We start from the raw sequence: 21,650 nt of genomic DNA on the forward strand, positions 1-21,650 counted from the left end.
CCAGACTACCTGTACTCTTTAAATGGAGTACAAGAACTTAAACTCTTGAAGAACCTGCGATATACTCGTCACACAGAAATAAGATGATAGAGATGTATGTATCAGCGCGTAATTAGTGAAGGTCAAGAGAATTGATCAGACCACAAGGTTGGAGTTGACTTGCAATCTATAATTAAATTGAAACATTAAGGTAGGGAGTGTAAGGCTGAGTGGAGCCAGGCTGAAGGTCCCAGATACCCCTGAAACCAATGCACTAATAAAGGCTTGGAACCCAAAGAGCTAGACTGCTGAGTGAAGTGGACTTCTGCACTGAAGATTGGATTTTCTTTTCTTTCTCTCCTGAATTTCTTCTTTGCTTTTTTGTTTTGTTTTGTTTTTTAACACTGATCAGATATGCATATGTTAAGGGTGTAGACACTGATCAGCTGCAACATTAAAACCACTGATGGGCGGAGTAAATATTGAGTCCAGTATGTTCTAATTGTGTTTTGGGTTCTGACATTTATGAGGTACATAACATTCCTTGCTTGATGATTCTGCTAAAACAAGACTGATTAGACTCTAAATTAGAAGAAACGAGAATAGGTCATAGAAAAAATGTTTGAACGTTTTTAAAAATCTGAGTTTTCTGCATGTTATTGCTGCTTGGGGCGTTCTCATAAACCGAACAATTCAGAGATGCATGAGAAATGTGCGGTCATTATGTCGTGCATGCCTTTCCTTTAACGAGACCATGCAGTGCAGGCTGGAAATTTAGAAGGGGGGGGGGGGAAAAGTGCCAAAGATGCTCATGAGTTGCGTACAGATGCCTCAGATTAGTGGAAAGGGGCTATAGCCATCCACCAACCACCTGAACCAGCCCATCTCTGACACCCAAGGCAAAAATTCTCAGGAACACTTCAGTAAACTGCTTCCAAACTTCCCAGATCCCAATCTAATCAGTCATCCCTGGGGAGCACAGGTATGACCTGATCCACCAGGGGTTTGCCCTCATTGTATGATGCCAGATAGAACAGGACACCCAAGGGTCCTGTCTCCATTCTCAATACACTACAGCAGGTTTGGTGGTGTGACGGAGACCTGCCAACAGTATTGGGACGGTGGTTCTTATGTTGTGGCTGATTCTTGTTAACACGGATAAACTCCATTACGGTCTCTTTCTGGGGAAAGTTTGGAAACGTCAACACGGGTTCTGGTGGGTTTGGGATTCAGCGTTTCGGGTTGTGTAGTTACAATCATGCTGCTGTCATCACAAGTTTAAGTCATGTAGGAAGGCGAGCGTTAACTGGTAGCAAAACCACACGTCACCTGCAATGTGGCCACTTGACGCCATTAATTGCCAGTGCCAATACAGACCTACTCAATGCCCAATATTTATTTGTGCCTTTTATTTTCTTCTCTCCACAGAAATGTATGTTGTAAAATGGGTGCAATGATGAGTATGAATGTGTAATATTGAAGTAGAGTGCAAATTGTACCTGCTTCTTCAAAGGTGTGCATTAACTTGGTTGGTTTGGGGGCGGCATAAATTTAAAACTGTGCCAGAAGCATCAAGAAGTTCTGTTAAATCTTATTCTTGAAAGAAAATCCTAAATCATGCTGGCGCTGTTACGCAGTGCTCAGAGGGAAGATGCACGCTTCTGTCAGCCAGGAGTGCTTTAAGTCACGAGTGATCAATAAGAGTTAAGTATGGATTTTTATAATGGTAACACCTGGTTCGGGAAAAAGCCTTTTTAAATATTTGAAAAGGCCCTTTTTCTCCCCTCCTTCCCATTTATTTTCAGTAGTTTTGAATCTTCAAATCAGTCTGGTTATCTCAGCTGTAGCTCGACAGGACTCATCTCCATCTTCGAGTGTAAATAGGATCGTTTTGGGGAAATGTGTCACAGAAAGCTTTATTTTTATGAACACTGACGTGTTTGAAGAGAGACTGCAGGTTTAATGTTATTTTTGTAAATACATTGTGGCAATATGTGTAGGTCAGAGAAACTTTGTAACGGATCAACATGTACTGTAAATGTGCAAGCATGAGAAACTACACTTCAGCAGTATGAATGTTGTTTGTTTTTTTTGTTTTCTTTTACTTTTTCTATTTTTCTGGCTGCAGAAAAATAAAGAGACACTGAATGTACTGTAAGCCATGTTTTTCTTTTTTTGAGGGGGGTGGGGGTTTTCATGCGTGTTAGGGGTAAAGAGTAAGATCAAACTTACTAGGCTAGATGCTCCACGACGTGAACTCTCACAAGACGTATTGATCCTGGAGCGGTCGATATTGAAGCTCAACTCAGCTGTATTTTTATAGCATTTTTCATGCGCACATTTCTAGTGCTTCCTCTAGAAAATTTAATAATGCAAAAAATGTAAGCTTAAAAATGCTAACATCAAAATGAGACAGCGGTAAGTAAATAAATACAAACTTTCAGCCCCAAAAAATGTTAAAAATGCACCAATAAAACCGGATTTTAAAAAATGTATTTAGTAGGCTTTGAATGTAATTACAGGAACTGAAGAAATACAGTTCAGTGTGAAAAATAAGTTGGACAAAAGTAATAAAATGGTGTAAAAATGCTTTTCATTAAATAGTTTGAGTCCTTGCATTCTGATTTAAAAAAAAAAAGATTTTAATTATTTGTGTATTTAAATATATTTAGATTAGCAGTAAAACTTGCCCCTGAGAAAATGTGTGCGCTCCGATTTGGACACAGGCCTTTGGCACTATGCAAACACATGATCACCTGACCTCTCACACATTTCACAATAGACCGATGTTAGCTCTCAAAAACACTGTTGCAATAGTGTCCCAATTTTAACACCCACACCCCTCCAGTGAACCTAAACCCTGAAGTGCAGCATTCAAAGTTGGTGTGCTACACATGAGGACGATGCACTCGCCGGCCACCTTGGATTGCTTGGACCCCCTTTTTTGCCTTTAGAACTGCTTTAGTTCTATATGGCACAGATTCGACACAGTGCTGAAAAACATTCCTGTGAGACTTTGGTCAATACTGATATTATGACTGCATTCTCCGTGAAACCTAAAGATGATTGTGTTGGGGAAAATCCTAGAAGGTCAGCGATTTCTGAAAGCAGCCCAACTGGCTCCCAACAAAGATGCCAAGCTCAAAGTCGCTTAAATCATCTTTCTTCCTCATTCTGATGCTCGGTTTGAACTTCAGCAGGGCTTTTTGATCACATCTACATGAATAAATGCATTGAGGTACTCTACTGTGTGTAGCGTTTACTTACTTGTACACTTTAAAGAAATAAGTAGTTAATAATATCAGTGTCTTGTTTCCTCCTTAAATGAGATTTAGATTCCTGTCTCTCAGATTATTTTTCCTCTTCTTCAGCAAATGTTTCACTGACCACAAACAGCTGAACTTCCCCAGTGCTGGCTGCTGTTGAGGTTCCAGCACTGGGGCCTTTTCTCTTTGTGGCACGCTGCCCTGAGGATATTTTAGAGCAGGGATAGGCAGCCATATGTGCCAGAGTGTGGCCGGAAAAGGATGACTCGTTTTAAAACACAATTTTAACACCCCAGCAGGTGGTGGTCCTCCCTGTATATGTGACCCACTTGGTAAAATCAGCTGCCATTTTTCTTGTAGATGAAGAAACTGTCTGCAGACACACATGTCACAAACCCACCGTTGCCTGTGCTGGAAGCTAGTTGAACATATGTGCTGCAGCCACAAGGTGACACTGTAGTACAAATCTCTGGCAGCACGAGGCTTCACGTCGTATTTCCACAGTTGATCCCATCCTGGTATGAACAGGACCTCCTCTGCCTCATTCAATATTTACATTCCAATAACAGATTAATGATTTCCACACTGTCTATTTTTATATATTTATTTTATTTTATTTTTTTACCTCTTTTGAGGAAGTGGCTTGATTTCAGCAGGAAGTTTTAATGGTTGCCTCTAAATGAGGCAAAGGTATCATGTGTGGATCTGATGGACTTCGAAATGAAGGGTAAAGCTGGACCAGACTTAATCCAGACAATCTGCTTTGATCTCCCAATCTCCCCTGTGATATCCAGCTCTGGGAAAGCCTCCTTTACACCTTGTAGCCCTAAAGCAGAAGAGGCACAAGGGCTTCACCATCCTCCCCCTCCTCTTCTCACTGCCCATCTTTCTCCCCTTCTTTACACTCACACACACACACATATTCACCATCCACACCCACACTGGACTCTCTTTTGAAAGTCTAGGACTTGATTTAAAATTCCTCTTCAGAGCATGTCATGCATTTTATATGCATGGCGAGCGGGAAAGAGAGAGGAGGGATTGTGGGGGTTTGTGAGGAGGGGGTTTCGGGGGATGATGGGGCGGGTGGGGGCATCCAACCCAAATGAACTTCCCTCCGCTGTTGCCTTCCTCAGGGATATATCTGTACACACCACCATCACCGCTCTCTTTTGCTCCTCGCCCCTCATTTTCTCGCGCCCACTCAACTCTTTCAACATTAGTTTTACTGCATAATGCTTTTCACAAATTCCACCGAACAGCCCGGGCGCCGTAGCCTTTGAAGACAAGTGTGATCAGAACAGAGGCAGGGGGTGTACAAAAACCTGGCCGCAGGGCATTTGGGGTTTTTGCACTCGTGTTTAGCGGCGTATGGAGCAGAGGAGGGAGGCTGACAACTGCAGTGTTTGGGGACAGCTTTGATGTCTGATGGGGTGCGGCTGCTGCTTCTTCTGCACAGTCCTTCACAAGGAGACTGTCACGTTGACACAGCCAGGCTTTATGCAGAGCAGAGCTGAGCAGAGCCGTGATGGATAACAGATAATCAAAAGAGCACGGCCGGGGCGGCTGCTCTTCACCTAAAACATCTCTCTTATTCTGTTTGCTGACTGGCTCCGACACCAAGACAGGAATCAATAAGACACCAAAGCAGCATCAACTCGGACTTCTGCATCTGCTGGAGAAAAATCTGGTTTATTAGGAACAATATGATCCCACTAGCTTATCGTGGATATAGCAGTAAACAACAGAAACACAATTCACTTTTCTTTTTTTTTCCTTTTTCTTTTAAGTGCTACAGTTTTGCGATTATAGACATAAAACAGCACGGAAACCATAGTGCTACATTCATATATGCACAGAGTATAAAAATTACAGTATATTGCTGTTAAAGTCTTCCTATTCTTGCTCATAGCACCCTCAGTTTCTTACACACACACACACACACACACACTCATACACACACGCTCATACACACATCACAAATCACACTGTGAGCTGTTGTAATGAAAACTGGGTGGTTTTAACGTGAGAGCTGAGACACGGTTTAGGTCTGGTAGGTCAACATTTTTTACAGATAAGCACTGAGTTATCATTGGAGCACAAGGCTGACAAAAGTTAGGCTAATATAGTACAGTAACACAAGACAAACCCTCCACAGAGAGATCACAAAACCTCACTGGACAGACTCTCAGTGAACTGAAGCAAAGTGTTTTCTCCTTTTAGCTATTATGTATTTTTTTCTTCATTTTTTTTTCCTTTTGAAATGAAAGATTAATACAAGTTAACTTTGGTTTCCAGCTCTCTAGGATACTATACTGAAAAATTGTGGCAGTTTAAGCTGTGAGTAAAATCAACAGTATAGCAGCCTTAAGCCGATGATAATACAAAACGGGGGGGGGTCACTTTTTAAAACATGTCTTTTTTTTTCTTGTTATAATAGCAGCCAGGAAATAACATTGTTACAGTGTGATTCCTTAGAAGAAACTGTTAAAAATCTGTGATCTGGTACCTCTGAATAAATAGAAAAATGCTACCTCTTTGTTGCTATTTCTTGCCTGTTCTGTTATAAATATGGTTACGCGTAGCAGATATGCATTGTGTTAAGACATCGTGTCTTTCATCCATGCAACGACAAAGAAGCTGAAGAGTTTTAGTGATAGAGAAATTTAAAGAAAAAAAAGAAAAGAAAAGGTTTTCCACAAGTGACTTGCTGTACAACGCAGTATTTTGGAGGCCTTGAGTGCTTCCAAATTTTCAGTCGGACTGTAACACAAGACAAACATCGATTACAAAAACAGGCTGAAAGGAACCAATCAATGATTTGGGATGCATTTGCAGGCTGGAGAGAGGGGACATCTCAGGTTTCACACATGGGACCCCCTGGCTTTGCTGCTGGCATCTCCTCAGTCATTTGCGAGAAACTGTCTTCGGTTCAGAGTTCATTCTGTGGCAATACCGAGCCACTGTGAGACCTCAGCCGGGGCGAGGTCTGAAACCTGAGCGAGCCCATTCGACAGTAAAAGCAAATTTAAAAAATAAACGATGTCGTGTGCTAATAGTACGAGCTGTGATTATTTATAATTTGTAGGGCAGTGATTTTAGAAAAGGAGTGTGTCAGGAATGCACTCTTAAAACTGTTTATGCAGCAGGAACCCTACTACAGGGTTTATTCTACTTCTGCCTCTTTCTTTTATGCTGTGCTGCACATCTCTCGTTCATCTTTCAGGCTTCTTTTGCATATTTTTTTCTAAAACACTCCACATGCAAACTATTCGATTCGGTTTGCTGCAAAAGTTTAAACCCAACACAGGAGCTTTCAAAGCGCTGCAAAAGAGCTCAGTCTTCTAGCAGCCTGTCCTCCATCACAGGCCAGGGAGAGCATAATGGAGCAGTGTGTGCTCAGAGTTCACTGGAGCGGTCTGAGGGGTGAAAGCAGTAGACACACACTGCGCTGGTTGTAGCGAGCTGTTTCCATTACACATTCTAAGCAGCTGCTGTTTGGAGGAAGTCCTTTGAAAGACGGCTTATGGGGGTAACTGGAGTCCACAGTTCAAATGGGGTCGTTCACCCTAACGAGCCGGGGTCGAGGCTGAGGCCTCGCCCTCCCTGGCATCATCGTCACCATCATCCTTGCACCCCCCCACCCTACATCTTACCGCCACCACTACCACCACGAAGGCCTCCAAACCGAGGACCTACACATGCGACGTCTAAACTAACACTCAACGTTCATGCTATAACTCCTAGAGAAGCAGGACGAGCAAAAAGAAACTGAAAAAAAGCAAAGGCAAAAACATGCACTCCTCGTTTCTCCGCTGTTGTAGTCAGCTTAGTGCGATTCCATCTAAAATGCATCCTTTGCTCTGTGGGTTTCGCCTCTGGTTTCTTCAGTTGTTTTGATTTGTGAATGTTTTGACACGAAGAGGCAGGGAAGAGGGAGTTTTTTCTGAGAGAGGCTTTGAAGAGATTCAGAAGAGTCTGAAGGTTGTCTCTGAGGGGTCAGGGGCATCTTTAAAAAAGGTGCAGGGAGGGGGGAAAGAAGGAGAGGCACCAGGAAAAAGAGGAGGAAGATGCTGAGATGAAAAAAGTCGAGCTGATTGAAAAGAGGCCTTGTTCACTTTTGTGTAAGGTATGCTCCGATGGTGAGGCTGGCCGCTCCGAGCGCAGCCAAGCCGAAAACTGTCTTGATGGAGGGCCAGGAGCAACTGAAGACGGAGTCCCTCTGTCTGTCGTACAGCTCCACAAATGCATCCTGAGATGAGAGACAGAGACAACTGATTAGGCTTCTGAATAACATGGTTACCTTCGCATGAATACTTTTCAAGTTCTTAAATAAGGTTTGCATCTCATAGTTCTTAAAGGAGACATGAGTCACAAATAAATCATTCTACCTTAAAAGAAGGGTCAGCAACTGCCTTAAACAGCCGGTCAGTGCAGGTTTTAACCGAACGCTGCTCAAACAGGGGTTAACCCTGCATTTGATGAGGACTATTTTTAGCAGTCGCCTGAAAGACATCGATTGACTGATATGTGGAAGTCCACGTGAAGCTGTCTTAAAATAATCTACAGCTTTCATGCTAGCAGCAATATGGATTGGTATTTATATAGCGCTTTTCTACTCTAATTGAGCACTCAAAGCAGTTTTTATGACAGCCATCATTCACTCTATCGTATAGCACTGCCTAAGTGCCTATTCTAACATTCACACTCCAATGAGTGCATCAGGGCTAACTCAGGGTTCAGTATCTTCCCCGAGGATGCTTCAGCATGCTCTGCAGTTTATTCGGGATTATCTAATCGTTTCTTTACAAGAAAAAGTTGTGGGTAAGAGGCACAAACAAATAAGGCATACTTGAAGGTTGGCTACACACGCATCACTTAAAGGAATAATTCACTGTTGTCTTTGATCTTCTTCCTGGAATTTGTGTGATTACAAGAAAAACACAAAACACTGCAGGCCATATTTAATATCTCATTTTCCTGCCTGTAGTTTTGGTTTCATTTGTTTTAATAATAAGATAAGTTTCATTCACTTCCATGTATTGAACATAGATTTTATAGGAAAAAAACCCTGGTAAATATGATTTTTTTTCTAATTTGGGTGAAATGACCCTTTAAAATGTAAATCTATTGGCTGATACCAAACATGGGTGGGAAAAGAATGTCATTACACTTATGCTGCAGGCAGATCCACTACTGTTCATCGGCTCTCACACCCTCCTACGCTTTTCATGCACAATGACACAACCCACTCGGAAACACATACTACCCAAACACAGGAATCACCCAAAAAGGCCCATTCGCAACATTTTTTTTCTTTCTCTAGCACGCGGATGAACACTCCAGTGCTCAAGCACGAATATATTAAAGCTGCTCACGGTGTCTCAGTGGGTTCAGCTTTCTGCCGCTAAGAGGAGTTTTAAAGGAGGCCAGTTAAAAACGTGAGCGTACACGAGGAGCATCTGTGCAGAAAAGACCGTGGCTGCGTGTCTTAGATGAGGAAATACAGACATCTGCTTAAAAGCGGTGACAGCAGGAACAGCTGGACAGGAAGTAATGGTGCTAAGCTAAATGCTCTCCCACACACAGACAGACACACACACACGCACACACAGCAGATTATCTTGAACCAAACGACAATAGAGGAAATTTTAGGGAGCTCTAGGGGACACCTCCTATTGAATATTTTTCTTTTGTTATGAGGCTGACCACATTAGAAGGTGTGTTGTGAAGCTGTACATCTGATCTCCTTTGAAGTCTCCATCTCTTGAAGTCTCTATCTGTAATTTGATCAGATCTGTGAACAATGGTGAATTGTTAAGTTTGATTCACTACAACATTATTGTGTCAGTTCCCATGGGGATCTATTACCAGTCTATTTTAATCTGTCTGGTTTTAAGTCAATTTACCTACAGTAATTATGCTTTGTGTTACTTTTATCGGAATACATGTTTTTTTGACCTTGATCTAGTAGAAGATTCATTATACTCTCTTTCGCTAGTGTCACGTTTTAATACACAGCTTCCTTTTTATCAAACAAAAAGCCCACACAGGACTAAAAAAAGGAGGCATCTATTCTGAACTGCTGTACGGAGACAAAAGCATTTCCTGCTTCCCTTCCTGTCCTGTGGCATTCCTGAGGCTGGGGGCTGGTGACAGAGGGGAGGAAGGATCAGCAGTTTTTTTTCTGGGCCCTCTGATGTCAAAACACGCTGTGCTCCGTAAATCACCCGGCAATATCTTTTACCACACAGCATTCTCTTTGTTGCAGCTGGGCGTTTTAAACTACACCCCCGGGGTAGAGACAGTAGTCTAGGGGAATGCTAACAGCTCGGTGAAACTGTAAGGCTCTTATAAATTAGCTAAATGCTAATTTCAAAAAGTATACTCGCTCAAATTGGTAAAGCTATGGTGTGATGCTTACTGGCTGAATCACACTAGAGTGAAATCAGAATGGCACGCAGAATGCATGTGTTGGAAAAATGTACTTTTAAAAGTACTTTTATTGCACCATGTTCATTTATTCATGAGCTGCTGTAACAGGATTCAAATGGCTGAATTGCCACCTCCGCATGCAGTCAAGTTCTATAGTCTTGCTAATGACCTACTAATTTTATTCAGGTGTGTTGCAGCAGGGACACATGTAAAAGCTTGAAGACACCAGCCCTTAAGGACTGGAGTTTGACACTAGAGGCTCAGAGTTTAGCACCCTAAACTGACCTCTTTAGATTGCTAGGGGATTGCTTAGATTGCTTGGTTGGAAACAAATTGTCCCCAGACAATTGTAGTCTCACTCAACAGACTGGTGAAGGTTTGCTAATTATTTATAATCCCAGACAAATTGCCAACAGGTAGGAATCAGTCTGAGATTAGTCTGTGGTGCTGAGCGCAATTTATCTGTGATGCGTCTCTTTGCAATAGGGAACTCGACTCAGCTGGTTTTCAACTGGTTGTATTCAAAGTTGCCAAATGCCAACTGACTCGGAGTAGTCACAGACCTGCTCACCATCTTTAAAGCAAATATTTCAAAGGCAACAAGATTGCAAGTTCAGTGCAAATAGTCACAATAATTTTAGTCATGCCACGTTCTCCGACTGCTGTTTTCCCAAGTGTGACCGTAGCATAACCATCTAACGCCAGGCTGTTAACATAAAGTAGAGCTGAAGCTGGTTTTCCAGGTTTTCACCAAACAGAAACAGAAATATTAAGGCTTAAATTTAAGGCATGGCTGCTGCAGATAACACACCAATGCAAGCAGTCTGAAAATTATTTTGGCTTGCTGTGCTATTAATTCATTAATTTGACTGTATAGTCACTTAGCAGCAGGTACCTAACACACCCAAATAGTCCATACTTGCACTTTGCTAAGCTAGCTTGCTAGAATAAACTTCTTACTTCTCACCTATTCACCCTGTCATCCAAATACAATGAAACAATCAGCTCCAAACACACAAACAACGACACACAAAACAAGATGGTGGCAGTCATAGTGTTAAAATCGAGCTATGTCCATCTTTCACATACAGTCCATGTAATCTATGTAATCCAAAACTCTGTGTCCATCTATCCTGTAAGTGTTGACACATTTCTCCTCTGGGCATCATGAGTATCTGTCCTAAATTTCATGGCAGTCCATGCAAATGTTTTTGAGATATTTCAGTCTGGGCTAAAGCAGTGTACCAACTGCCGCCATCATCCCTGGAGCCTTGCTGGTAGTGTGGAAAGCAAAATGTCAGGGAGCATTTTTTATTTTGGAGCGCTCTGAACAGTCTCTGCTTTTGAACGATGACACCCGTCTCCCTCTCCAGGATACAGGTATTAATAAGCGAGCAAGCTCTTCAGTCACACCTCTAAGCCGAAGGAAATGTGCTGATTGGCAAAAACACCATTGTGTGTTTTTCCTCACCTACGCCTGGAAAATAACAGTTTGCTGAAACTGTAACTCCAGCCAGCAGCAAGGCGCGCATGTGACCAGCCACTAGCAAAGCTCAACAAAATGGCAAACTCATGATGTGTGTCCTTGATATGTCCCAGACAGTCGCCATAGATTATCATCTATTTAAGTCTGAAACAAAAGCTGGCAATTATAATAAGAGGTTCATACGAGCTGTGATGGATGTTTAAAAGAATCCCACAAGGGCATGGGTGGTAATAACTCCAGGTTGACTCAGGGGAGAGCTGGAAAGCAGGAGGGGGGTGGGGGTGTCAGGTGGATATCATGAGACTGAGGCATGCTCCACTTCAGCTCCTGGAACTTTTTCATCCCTGCATTAGCGAACAGCGCTGCCACAAACATGTGAGCAGTGTGGAAAAACAAACCTTGGCACTTTGTGTTTTGGCCCCATTTCTGTTGTTGTGTTGACTGTCATTCTGAAAAGCGGAGTCTTTACAGAAAAATAATGATAAGCAGGTGGGAAAGAGGACACAGGAAGTTGACAGGGACAAGAGAGCACAAAAAAACACGGCCAACAAAAGACTTCATAATCCCCAAAAGCTCATATTTGCCCCGCAGCAAAGCCATCTGCCATCAGCAGCAGGTGTGCATCTGGGAAATAAAAGTCCAGGCTGCAGTTCTCTACAGTATTAATTTTTTCGATCAGTGGCTTTTAAAAGGTCACCCCCAGCCTACAGAGACCCTGGAGTCAATGGGAAAATGCCTAGCCAGGTTTACACACACCCTGCCTTCATTTTTACTGCAAACAATGAATCCTGTTGAGAATTACATACAGAGCAAAAGAGTTCGACTGAGCGGTGAGGACTTGAGTCTCCCATATGCAGCAGAGGGGTGGCGACTGACTGCATGAGTGTCACGGTTACCCAGGCTGGAAGCTTCACACACAATTTGCTTTTCCCACCAGCGGGAGAGAGTCTATCCTCGACCTCTGATTTGTTTTTCACATGATTTACACCTCTGGGTTTTGCTCAGTGTCTTTCTCATGGACACAAAGAGATTTTACACAGCTGTCTTCTTCGGATGGCTTTACGTTATCTTATGGGCAACGGGAAATACCAAACATTTGCCAGATCCTTTGGGTATCACACCCCACACACTGACACAAACTTTTGGGAACGATCCTGCAGCTTCTGTGGAAGATAATGAGTGATCTTGTGCGCTTGACTAGCTCCGATAAAACCGCAAGCAGCACTTTGCCAAAACAGAATAATGATTAGGCAACTGTCTCTGTTTTGGGAATCTTCTCTGGATAATTGCGGGCAGACTGTGACTGAGAGAAAGGGATGTAGGTTAAAGTTCAACTTGTAATTAAAGTGCCCGTTGTGGCTTCACTGCTATATTCACCTCTGAACTGAGCTTCTCCCCACGCTCTGTTTATTTCCTAAGCGTTCACATAGTAGCGTACTTATAAAATTACATATGCTGCTCCTGCTGCCCTTCTTTCATTTTTTTAATTAGCCTTTTGCAGACTTCTCCACTGCTAATTAAAGTCAAACAAAACTCCCATTTCAGGGGTGGGGGAGAAAAAAATGCAAGGAAGGCATTATTTTCTCATAATAGATCTGTTTTGATCAAAATATACACTTATATCGCTCTCTTTCATGTGGGTGCATTATTATTTCATGAGTGCGAGCGCATATACAGATTCAAAACATCTCAAAAATAATAATAAAAATAAACAGGTCAGACATCATGACAGTGACAGTACTGCAAGCGCTTGTCCTGGAGCAAGGTCAGCTTCGATCAATTCTCCAGAGTGGCATCCATTGACCAAAAATCAGATGACGGAGGAGTTTGTTGCAGTACTCATTACCCTTTGAATCCCCTGTGTCAGCAGCAGCAAACAGCTTGGAGCTGAGGACACTGAGCCCTTCACTGCCCTGTGACAATACTGCAATACATGGAAACCACAGCCTCGCAGTCCAGCGTGACAAAGTGGGATGTCGAGCTGTACAAATCCGGCCCAATCAATGCGCAAGTATTTAGTGGATCAGCCCGAGTAACAATAACACTTGCTTCTTTGAAACAAAGGACATACGTATGCAGTGACAAAAGATACCTAACTGATGAGTCGCTTATAAAAAAAATTGCTTTGGTTTTGCAGCAGTCTATAAAATTAACAAACTGTCACTAATGGTCATTTATCATTGGCTAGCTTTGAATGTCATTAATAATAATCATCATTTTGAAGTCAGCCTGAGCATCTTCCATTGGAGACTGCCACATCTGTTCATAACAGACTGTGATGTTTGACATCCTTTGAGTCTGAAAAATTAAAGCCAGCGAGGTGTTTGCTTTAAACCTGCATTCTTCCAGGTGGGCACCAGGGGGCGACTCTAAAACATCCAGATTATGTTAAAGTTTATGAGACAATGACCTACTTCTGACTTGATTTATGATGTCGGTGAACAGTTACATGATGAGTTTATGGTCTCAGTCACCAGTGTGAACTCTTATTTAACACATTATAATGTTACTTTTGTTAATTTTGGCCCTGTATTTAGTAAAAATAATAATTTTTAAAAAGCCAATTAGGCATCTGAGTTGAACGTCTTCAATTCCTCAGTCAGATCCATGCCTCAGCTGTCACTGGGTCCAAAAGACCAAGAAGACAATGGCCAAAATGCTCAATTTGAGGCTTTAAAACAAAACCTGGAGCAGGCTGATTATGACACAGGGGCTACATCCATTTAATTTAATTTAATTTTTTTAATGATCCACGTGTTTTGATTTGCCCCGACTATTTATGTGCGATGCCATTCCTGATGCAACCCTCCCCGTTTTTCTTAGCTTGGAGTGCTTAGGAGTGCACAATTGAATTAAATACTCTTGAATTCAGTTTTATTTATTGGGACCAAATCAAGATGTTTTATATTGTAAGGTACAATTATAGACCCAAAGACAGTTAATTAAGCAATGAAGGCAGTAAAAAAGAAAATAGAAACTTTATTCAGTTTGTGCAAGCAGCTCCACTAACCTCACCTTAAACTGAATATTATTTTGGTGAGAAAGACTCCCTGAAGCTTGTGTAAGAAGCTTGAGTAAACTTTGAAAGTGAAGAGCGTTATTGACTGTCCACACGCTTTTACAAATGAATTGCCATCCTTTGAAATGGCCAGCCAATATGGAAGCCATAGAATACAGAATTGGCCCGACAGAGCGGGATCATGACACGGTACAAGGGAAATTGGAAACCTTTTTTAATATTCCCCCCGCTTGAGCTTCACTGCAAACTCAGGTTTCATACCTTCCGCAGTCATTACGTTCGAGTCAAGCGTAAAGAGAGAAACAATTTTGACGTCGGATGCTACCCCAAAGGCTCATAAATATTCAAATTTGCATCAGCAACAGCGGCTGCAGCATTTGTGTGTTTACAAAACAGCTCCCGCTCCCGTGGGAGTCAGCCTTCTCCACTGGAACATGAAATGTGATCGGCAGTAAATCACCCACACTCCTCGTGACACTGTTTTTTTTTTTATTGTCTCCATTATTCATTGTCTAAACTTACCAGATAAATGAGAAACGGAACTTTACACAGGAGACTTTGGTTTCTCTGAAGATATGTAATGCTTCAATAAACTTGAGGTTTTTTTAATCCCATCAATGAAGAGAAGGAGGAGGTGCAAAACCACTAAAGCAATTCCAATTTGTACAGGGGGGGAAATATTCAGAGTATTTTGGGGAAATATAAACAGATTTTGAATTGACAAGCATTGCATGGCCTTGACTGATCAGTTATGTACTCCTTGATTCTTGTTGAGACTATTGATTTTTTTTTTACTGAACAGCTTTGATCCAACATGAAATGAAGGACAGGGTAACCTTGCAGTCTCAGAAGACTGAAGGCAAGTGCATAGAAGCAGACTGCACTAGCTTTCCCCCTGCACCCAGGGTTTATCAGCAGACTACACCTAAGCTCAAAGTGTATTATACACAATCAATCACTTTTACATGTAAAGCAAAGAGACATCAAAGCTAAGGGAAAGCCACAGAGAGACAATCCTTTCCCCCCCTCACAATAAACCTCTGCAGCTCAGTCAATAGAGGCTTTTTTTTTTTCATTCTTTAAAATGAGCCAATCTTGTGGTTTGACCTTGAACATTTGATTCAAAATCCTCCATAGCATCCCAAACCAAAGCACAAAGGAGCCCTCAAATAGATACAATGCAGCTAAATGAGGATGTCTGCCTCGTCTGAGGATGTCTGCACTGAGCGCATCCGGCCTACCACGGAGGAGGAAGTGACAGAGTCCTGCCAGATAGAGAGAACGCAACTGCTGTGCAGCTATAAATAACGAGAGGCTTCATCCTAGCCCCTAGTTCAGGGCTTCCCGATCTAATAAAACAAGTCTCATCTCTGCTGCTCGCTCCATTTAAAAGGCCACAGATGACGAGTGAGAGCGCAGAGGATGAAAAGGGGCAGCTGAGTCATCGTCCACGTGTGTGGGTGTGCTTGAAGTGCATTAAACCTGGCTGCAGTGGCTTTTTAGTAAAGACAGGATGTCTGCCACTTGGGAGTCTAAGTGGTCTGTGTTCTTGTCAAGGAAGCTGTGCATAGCACACCCAAATCCATGTAAGCAGCACGCAGGCCAATAAACTGTGGTGCTTTTCTTTTTTACACTATGTGAGTCTTTCCATCCCAGGTCGTGTTGTCCAAATGTTGCACTCACAGGACTGTTAAAGTGGACTTGCATAAAGACCCACTTTGTAAGTGAAAGTGGCATTTAAAACATGCAGAAGGCCTCAATGGAACAAAAGGCAAGGTAGGTGTAGGTTAATGATTAGACAGAGAGGCAAAGCTTTCCACCATTCAAATGACTCTATCGACTTTGAGTAAGCTTTGTATTTGCCGCTCTCGGGAACCAAAGCACCTCTTATTCTAGGAGAGCATGAGAGCCCCTGCAGTTCCAATTTCAACTGTTGAACTATCACTGATTAGTTCAGATAGGAAGTCCTGATAGAGACCGTGGGAAGCAACAGATTCCAAGGTGGCCTATTGCTTCCCCACAAGTCCATGGGAGAGGCCCATTTCCTGTGACGAAGGCAGCGCCGCTTCAAGCCTTAAAAGTCAGATCTGCCGACCCCTTTAGACCTTGAGAGCACACAACCAACCTCTTAGAAAGCCACTCCAAAAATAGTGGCTGCCTAATCCCAGCTAAAAATGACTACTGTATATGGAGTAATGAGCGGGACGTGCGGGAACACCATCTGCAGCAGGGCTTCAAACTTCACGTGACACGCGTGTGGTGACTAATTGTTCTGAACTTGACCCCCCTCCCCAAAAAATGGAGCCATCTGAAATAATGCGCTCTGCTTTCAGTCACTGTGGTCTTGTGTGTGCAGCTTCTTTGTGTCGAGCCCCTGATGTAACAGAATTACATAATCCCAATGTTCAGAAAGGGGCTTTTCAGACAGCAGTGATAGGCGGTGTAAAGGACCTCTATGGCGTAGTTAGCATTAAGTCACTTTTTGTGCTTAGACGGTGCAGGAATGACATCACTGTCTAGTATGAGACTATGACTTCTCTGTGGTAGAGCCAAGCATGGCTAAATCACAGAGTCTGTTCGGGTAACTAGGAAAGACTCGAGGCAAGCCAAACATGTAGTCATACTAATACCGTGGAGAAAGGGAGGGGGAGCAGCAGGGGAGAGCCACAGTTGGTTAGAGACTGTAACTAAGAGATTTGTATTTGTTTTGAACCATTAAGCGACTCCTAAATCTTAGCCCCTAGTATAAGAGGAGGCAGACCATAAAAAGGCAAGTTTTAGAGGGAATGTGATGTTATTTTTCCTTTGATGAAACACCAAGTTGTAATTTAGGAAGCACGGGTAAACAAGTCAAGTGTAACATCATCTAATAGAGAATTAAACGTGTCAGTGAAGGAGAAAGTATTAGAAGATCAAAGCTAGACACCCAGGGCCTCCCGTGGTCTCCTCTTTCAGTCGGCCCCTAAATGAAAGCTTGTCAGTTTTGGCAACAAGATACCAGAGCGGTTTACGTGATTAGAGAACACTGGGCCAGGTTTCAGGTGTAGCTGGGTTCCCCGTGTTGGCCATGTAAATGAGAGAGGCCAGAGTCTGGGACGGGGCATGCTGTGAGGAGAACAGAGAGCAGCAGATTGAGCATCTCAGATGTCCGATAATGTCAGAGAAAACAATCATCCGCTTGAGGTACGGCTCCCTCAGGAAACGGCTTTGAAGTGGAGGAGAATGGAGCTGAAACAGCACTGAAAACTTTCCACAAAGTCACAGAGAAGGTATTCACTGCCGGTGGTGGAAAGCACAGCTACATACAGTATGCTGTCACTTCTTAGACTTAAAGCCTGCGGGAAATACTGCCGATTCCTTTCTCTTTAACAATAAAAATAAACAGTTCATAAACAAACAATTCAGCTCTTGCTGCATTTTGATTAAAGAACTGCAAGGCCCTGATTGGTGCGCAGAAATGTGACACTGCCTCTCAGAACCCGTCTCCGGCTCTGCTCAATCTAATTAGAACAGAAAAAAAACACAGAAAATGTGAAATGTGCCTTGTTGAGGTAAACACATTTTCCTTTTATTTCATTTTCCTTTCCGTGCGGTTCTAAAAGCAGGATGTTCACTTTACAGTGTTACTTCAAGAAGAGGGGATTAAAAGAAAGAAAGAAGAAAAATCATGTGGGGAGACAAAGCAAAAGCCGATAAGGGAAGGAAAGCATATTTCCCACAGGCTGAGAGTTAAAGCTCAGAGATCCATGACAAAACTTCTCTAAACATGGACGATGAGGTCATTTTATTTAAAGGGGGGGGGGGGCTGAAAGGAAAGCAATGATTATTCTTATGCAATTTCACTTCCACTCAGACAATCTGAGAGCAGAGGCCGTATCATGAGCGTCAGCTCTAAAAACAATAAGTGAAAGAAAGAATTCCACTCTCTTTCCTCTCAGGACGGGAGCACTGGGGGAAAGTTCATTGACCTCTCTCAGGCAACCAGCTGATTTTCATCCAGGCTGGGGGAGAGGAATGAGTGGAATGCATTGATGTGTGGAAACAAACAACCTCGCTTGTGTGTGCGCGCGTTTGCCCGAGAGGCTCGATATGAGAAGGAATGAGCCTCGAGTTGAACCAAGTCAGCTGCGAGAAACACGGCTACAGCAAACCCTTTGAATTATGTAATGAAAAAGCTTCGGCTAAATCCTTCTCAGAAAATAATTACGCAACGAAAGCCCAATCAAGCAGGCAAAGAGCAGAGGTGGACATTACTTCTGTTCTTTTTTCTTTCTCCTTTTACTTTTCATTGCTCTAAACTCAGCATGACTCACAAAGACCTTGCAGAGAGCTAGGGCGTGCTTTTAAAAGACGCATTGTTTGAACTATCTTGAGCAGCTTGGCTCATTCAGAGCTGTGTGACCTTCCCTGTCTGTACGTAAAGACCAAAGGGAAACAAGCACAGCCTACCCGATGAATGATAATAAGTTGCCTATTGTGACAGTGAAAGTCTGGAGTGAAAATGCACAGAAAACTAATGAGGCATATGTCAATTTCATAATGGAGGAGAGTTTCTGTTTCTCTCTGGACTAATCCATGGAAAATGTCATTAATGGGGTTCGGTGCCTGCCTACTGTGAGCTGGCTTGTCTTGAAACTGCACTGCAAGAATAAGATACTGCACCAAAGCTGGATGTTAAATAATGCGGGAGAAAAACAAAAGCAAACATGCAATATAGATCCAGCGATTTTCCACATGTACAGTATGTATTTTTAGCTTTCGGGATATGTAATGCCCATGTGGATGTTTCACGAGTAAATTCCTCTGCTTTAAAGTCAGCAGATGGATCAGCTGAGGATCAGATGATTGTTGAGTCAGATGACTTTAACAAGCAATTTCATCCAAGTGTGCTCTGTAACTTTGGATTGACCTTAGTCTCCTAAATCTCCTTCTTTGTATTTAACAGCTTGAATTCTATTAGCGTCATTATTCTTTGGGCTTTAAACCACGGTGGCCGCTCCAGATATTACCCTCTCCGTCTCAACCTGGCTGCAGCAGATGAGGCCATAAGAGATAGGAATGCCTTTTTTTTATAGCTTTATAAGCCTCCTCTTATTTCATGCCCTTCCATCTGTCCTCATCCTCCTCCTCCTCCTCCTCCTCCAGAACCCTGTTAGCCTCACCTTCTGATCAAAGACACCTTCTGAAGTCCAGGCTTTAAAAATTTTTTTTTACCCAGGAATATTTTTTAATCTCCTGTCCTCCATGAAGTACAGGAATGTGGACTCATTATAATTCAAATCTGGAAAACATTGGCGATCAGGGGCTCTGAGCGTGATGGGTTTGGTGGTATCAGAAAATGAGTTGGCTGATCAAATAGTGCCTGCTGAAATTCAGCTGATTAAAAAAAAGAACAAAAAAAGAAACACATCTGTACTTATTTCTTCGTGCATCAGTCCAACCGCCAACTGACTTCAAATGTGAGCAATAAATTAGGCAGTTTACAAGTCAATTTGCAGAGTTGATTAAACTTCTAGTGGTTAGATTTGCCGACATGAACCTCGTCTAGACGGGAGTTAAAACCTCACTATAAAAGCAAAATGAAGCCTGTCACCACTAAATCTTGGCACCATAAAAGTTTGCTCTGGCATAAGTCATCAAATGAGTGCATCCTTAGAACATACACAGACATAAATCGTCACTGTATTGTCAAAAGAAATAGCAAAAAACATGAAATAAAATCCCTAGGAAGAAAAGGAATCACTGTCACTACTACGGTATTCATTTCTTCATGTTTTCTTTGAAGTATCTGTCAGTATTTGAAGATGTAATGACAGCCCTACAACCAATTAAACGTAGAGGCAGAGTAGATTCTGTGAAATTGCTGCAACATAACACCTTGGCAATAGTGGGTTTGCCCCTACCGGCGAGATATCCATGTCAAAAGTAGCACGCAGCTGTAATATTCCGCGCCAGCTGCAGCATCCTGACAGAAGGTGATTGTAGATTTGAGAAGATGTCAAGAGAATTTAGGATGAAGACTCTGAAACAATACGTAGAAGCCAGAACAATGCTCTCTTGGAAAAGCTTTTTATCTTCCAAGCGTCATGGGTTTATAGTTTTCTCTGCACTTCAAACCTAATCAGTCGCCATCAAAGGCGATTGCAGCAGGGTGGTGCTGTATGAGCTGTGCCAATAGGGAGAGCTCGCACACCAGCTGAAAGGAGTCAGGAAATTTAAAAAAAATTTAAAAATGTGCTAAAAGATCTCACCCAGGTCTTTCCACAGAGACACTCTCCTTCAGGATGCATTTTGATTAATCACATGCACATACAATCTGACATTCACAGCTGCTGGTCTGCTGTGTTAATTGAGGCTCTGCTCAGAGAACCATTGCAAACCATTGGAAATGCTGAATCTATACCCCGTAGTCAAATAGATTTCCAAGCATCGGCTGACCTCACTCGATGTCGACTGAAACAGATCAGATATCCTGTGGGATACTTGCTCTCATGCCAAAAATCATGTTTAGAGATGGGGTGCACAGAATTATTTACTCCAGACCTCCACAGACGAGGCAGAGAAATCTATTTACCATTATCTGGCTGTTGTCATTTTTGGAAGAGCGAGTACTCAACAGTTCAGAGAAGAGTCAATAATGGCATGCTGTTTGGTAATGGCCAGTGGTGTAGCTAGCTGCGCCGGGGGAAATCCCAGTGGAGATGGTTGTGGTGTCTGTGTAAGCGTGCACGAGCTTGTGTGCGTTGAGGCTGTATGGCATGGCTAACAGGAAGCTAGGCACCCCGAGGCCATCTGCTCCCTGCCATGGCTCACATGTCACCCTGTGACAACACAGCATTATTGATTCACACTACCACATCCGCTTCTTTGTGTACACACTGATGTGCCACAGTGTATGTGTGTATGTATATGCCCGTGAGTGTGTACACAGCCATTTTGTTGACAGCAAATAATTGATTTCCACTAGCACATCCGCTTCTATCTTTGCCTGTACGTGTGTGGATATCAATGCTTTAAGCCTTAAAAGGTCAATTTACCCTGAACCACAAATTAGCAGCTAGCCATGGAGATAGTTTCGCTTTTGTTTTAAACGTACACTTTTCCATGTTTTTTGCATCAATAGCAGAGTAAATGGCTGCGTGGGATTTGAAAGGTTGAGATTTTACTGTCTAACTTTGCAGTTACCATTGCCACTATGGAACATTTAAGCTCACTGTTTTGGTTTTGCAACCTGCTCCTTTACTCTTCATTTGCTCCCATCAACCTTGCATCACGAGCGTTCAGTTTACACTCCTTGGACGCCGGAAATATGAGTAAAGACTAGGGCTGGGCCATATTATACCGTTCACGGTAATACCGTTGTAATGTTAGGCAACGATAGGAAAATGAAATATCGCGATAGAATATGAGTAAAACGCGCATGCGCAGTGCCTTTGTTTTCATACGCACATGGCCGATTGTTGAG

The 21,650-nt window shown here is 42.6% G+C and overlaps 1 protein-coding gene across 2 annotated transcripts in view; it reads right to left on the bottom strand.

Annotated features, from left to right (window-relative positions):
- Positions 1-4,921: 4,921 nt before the first annotated feature.
- bcl2b (BCL2 apoptosis regulator b) overlaps positions 4,922-21,650 on the bottom strand; it is a 36,150-nt gene continuing 19,421 nt past the window's right edge. For both annotated transcript variants that reach the window (XM_042219313.1, XM_005912731.3), the window contains one exon: positions 4,922-7,497. In XM_042219313.1, the coding sequence (XP_042075247.1) occupies positions 7,360-7,497 (138 nt within the window). In that variant the 3' untranslated portion in view covers positions 4,922-7,359. The remainder of the gene's footprint in view (positions 7,498-21,650) is intronic.

Source organism: Haplochromis burtoni, unplaced genomic scaffold (assembly GCF_018398535.1).
Source record: "Haplochromis burtoni strain Fernald_Lab_line unplaced genomic scaffold, NCSU_Asbu1 Contig_3, whole genome shotgun sequence".
In the NCBI taxonomy this organism is placed as follows: Eukaryota; Metazoa; Chordata; class Actinopteri; order Cichliformes; family Cichlidae; genus Haplochromis; species Haplochromis burtoni.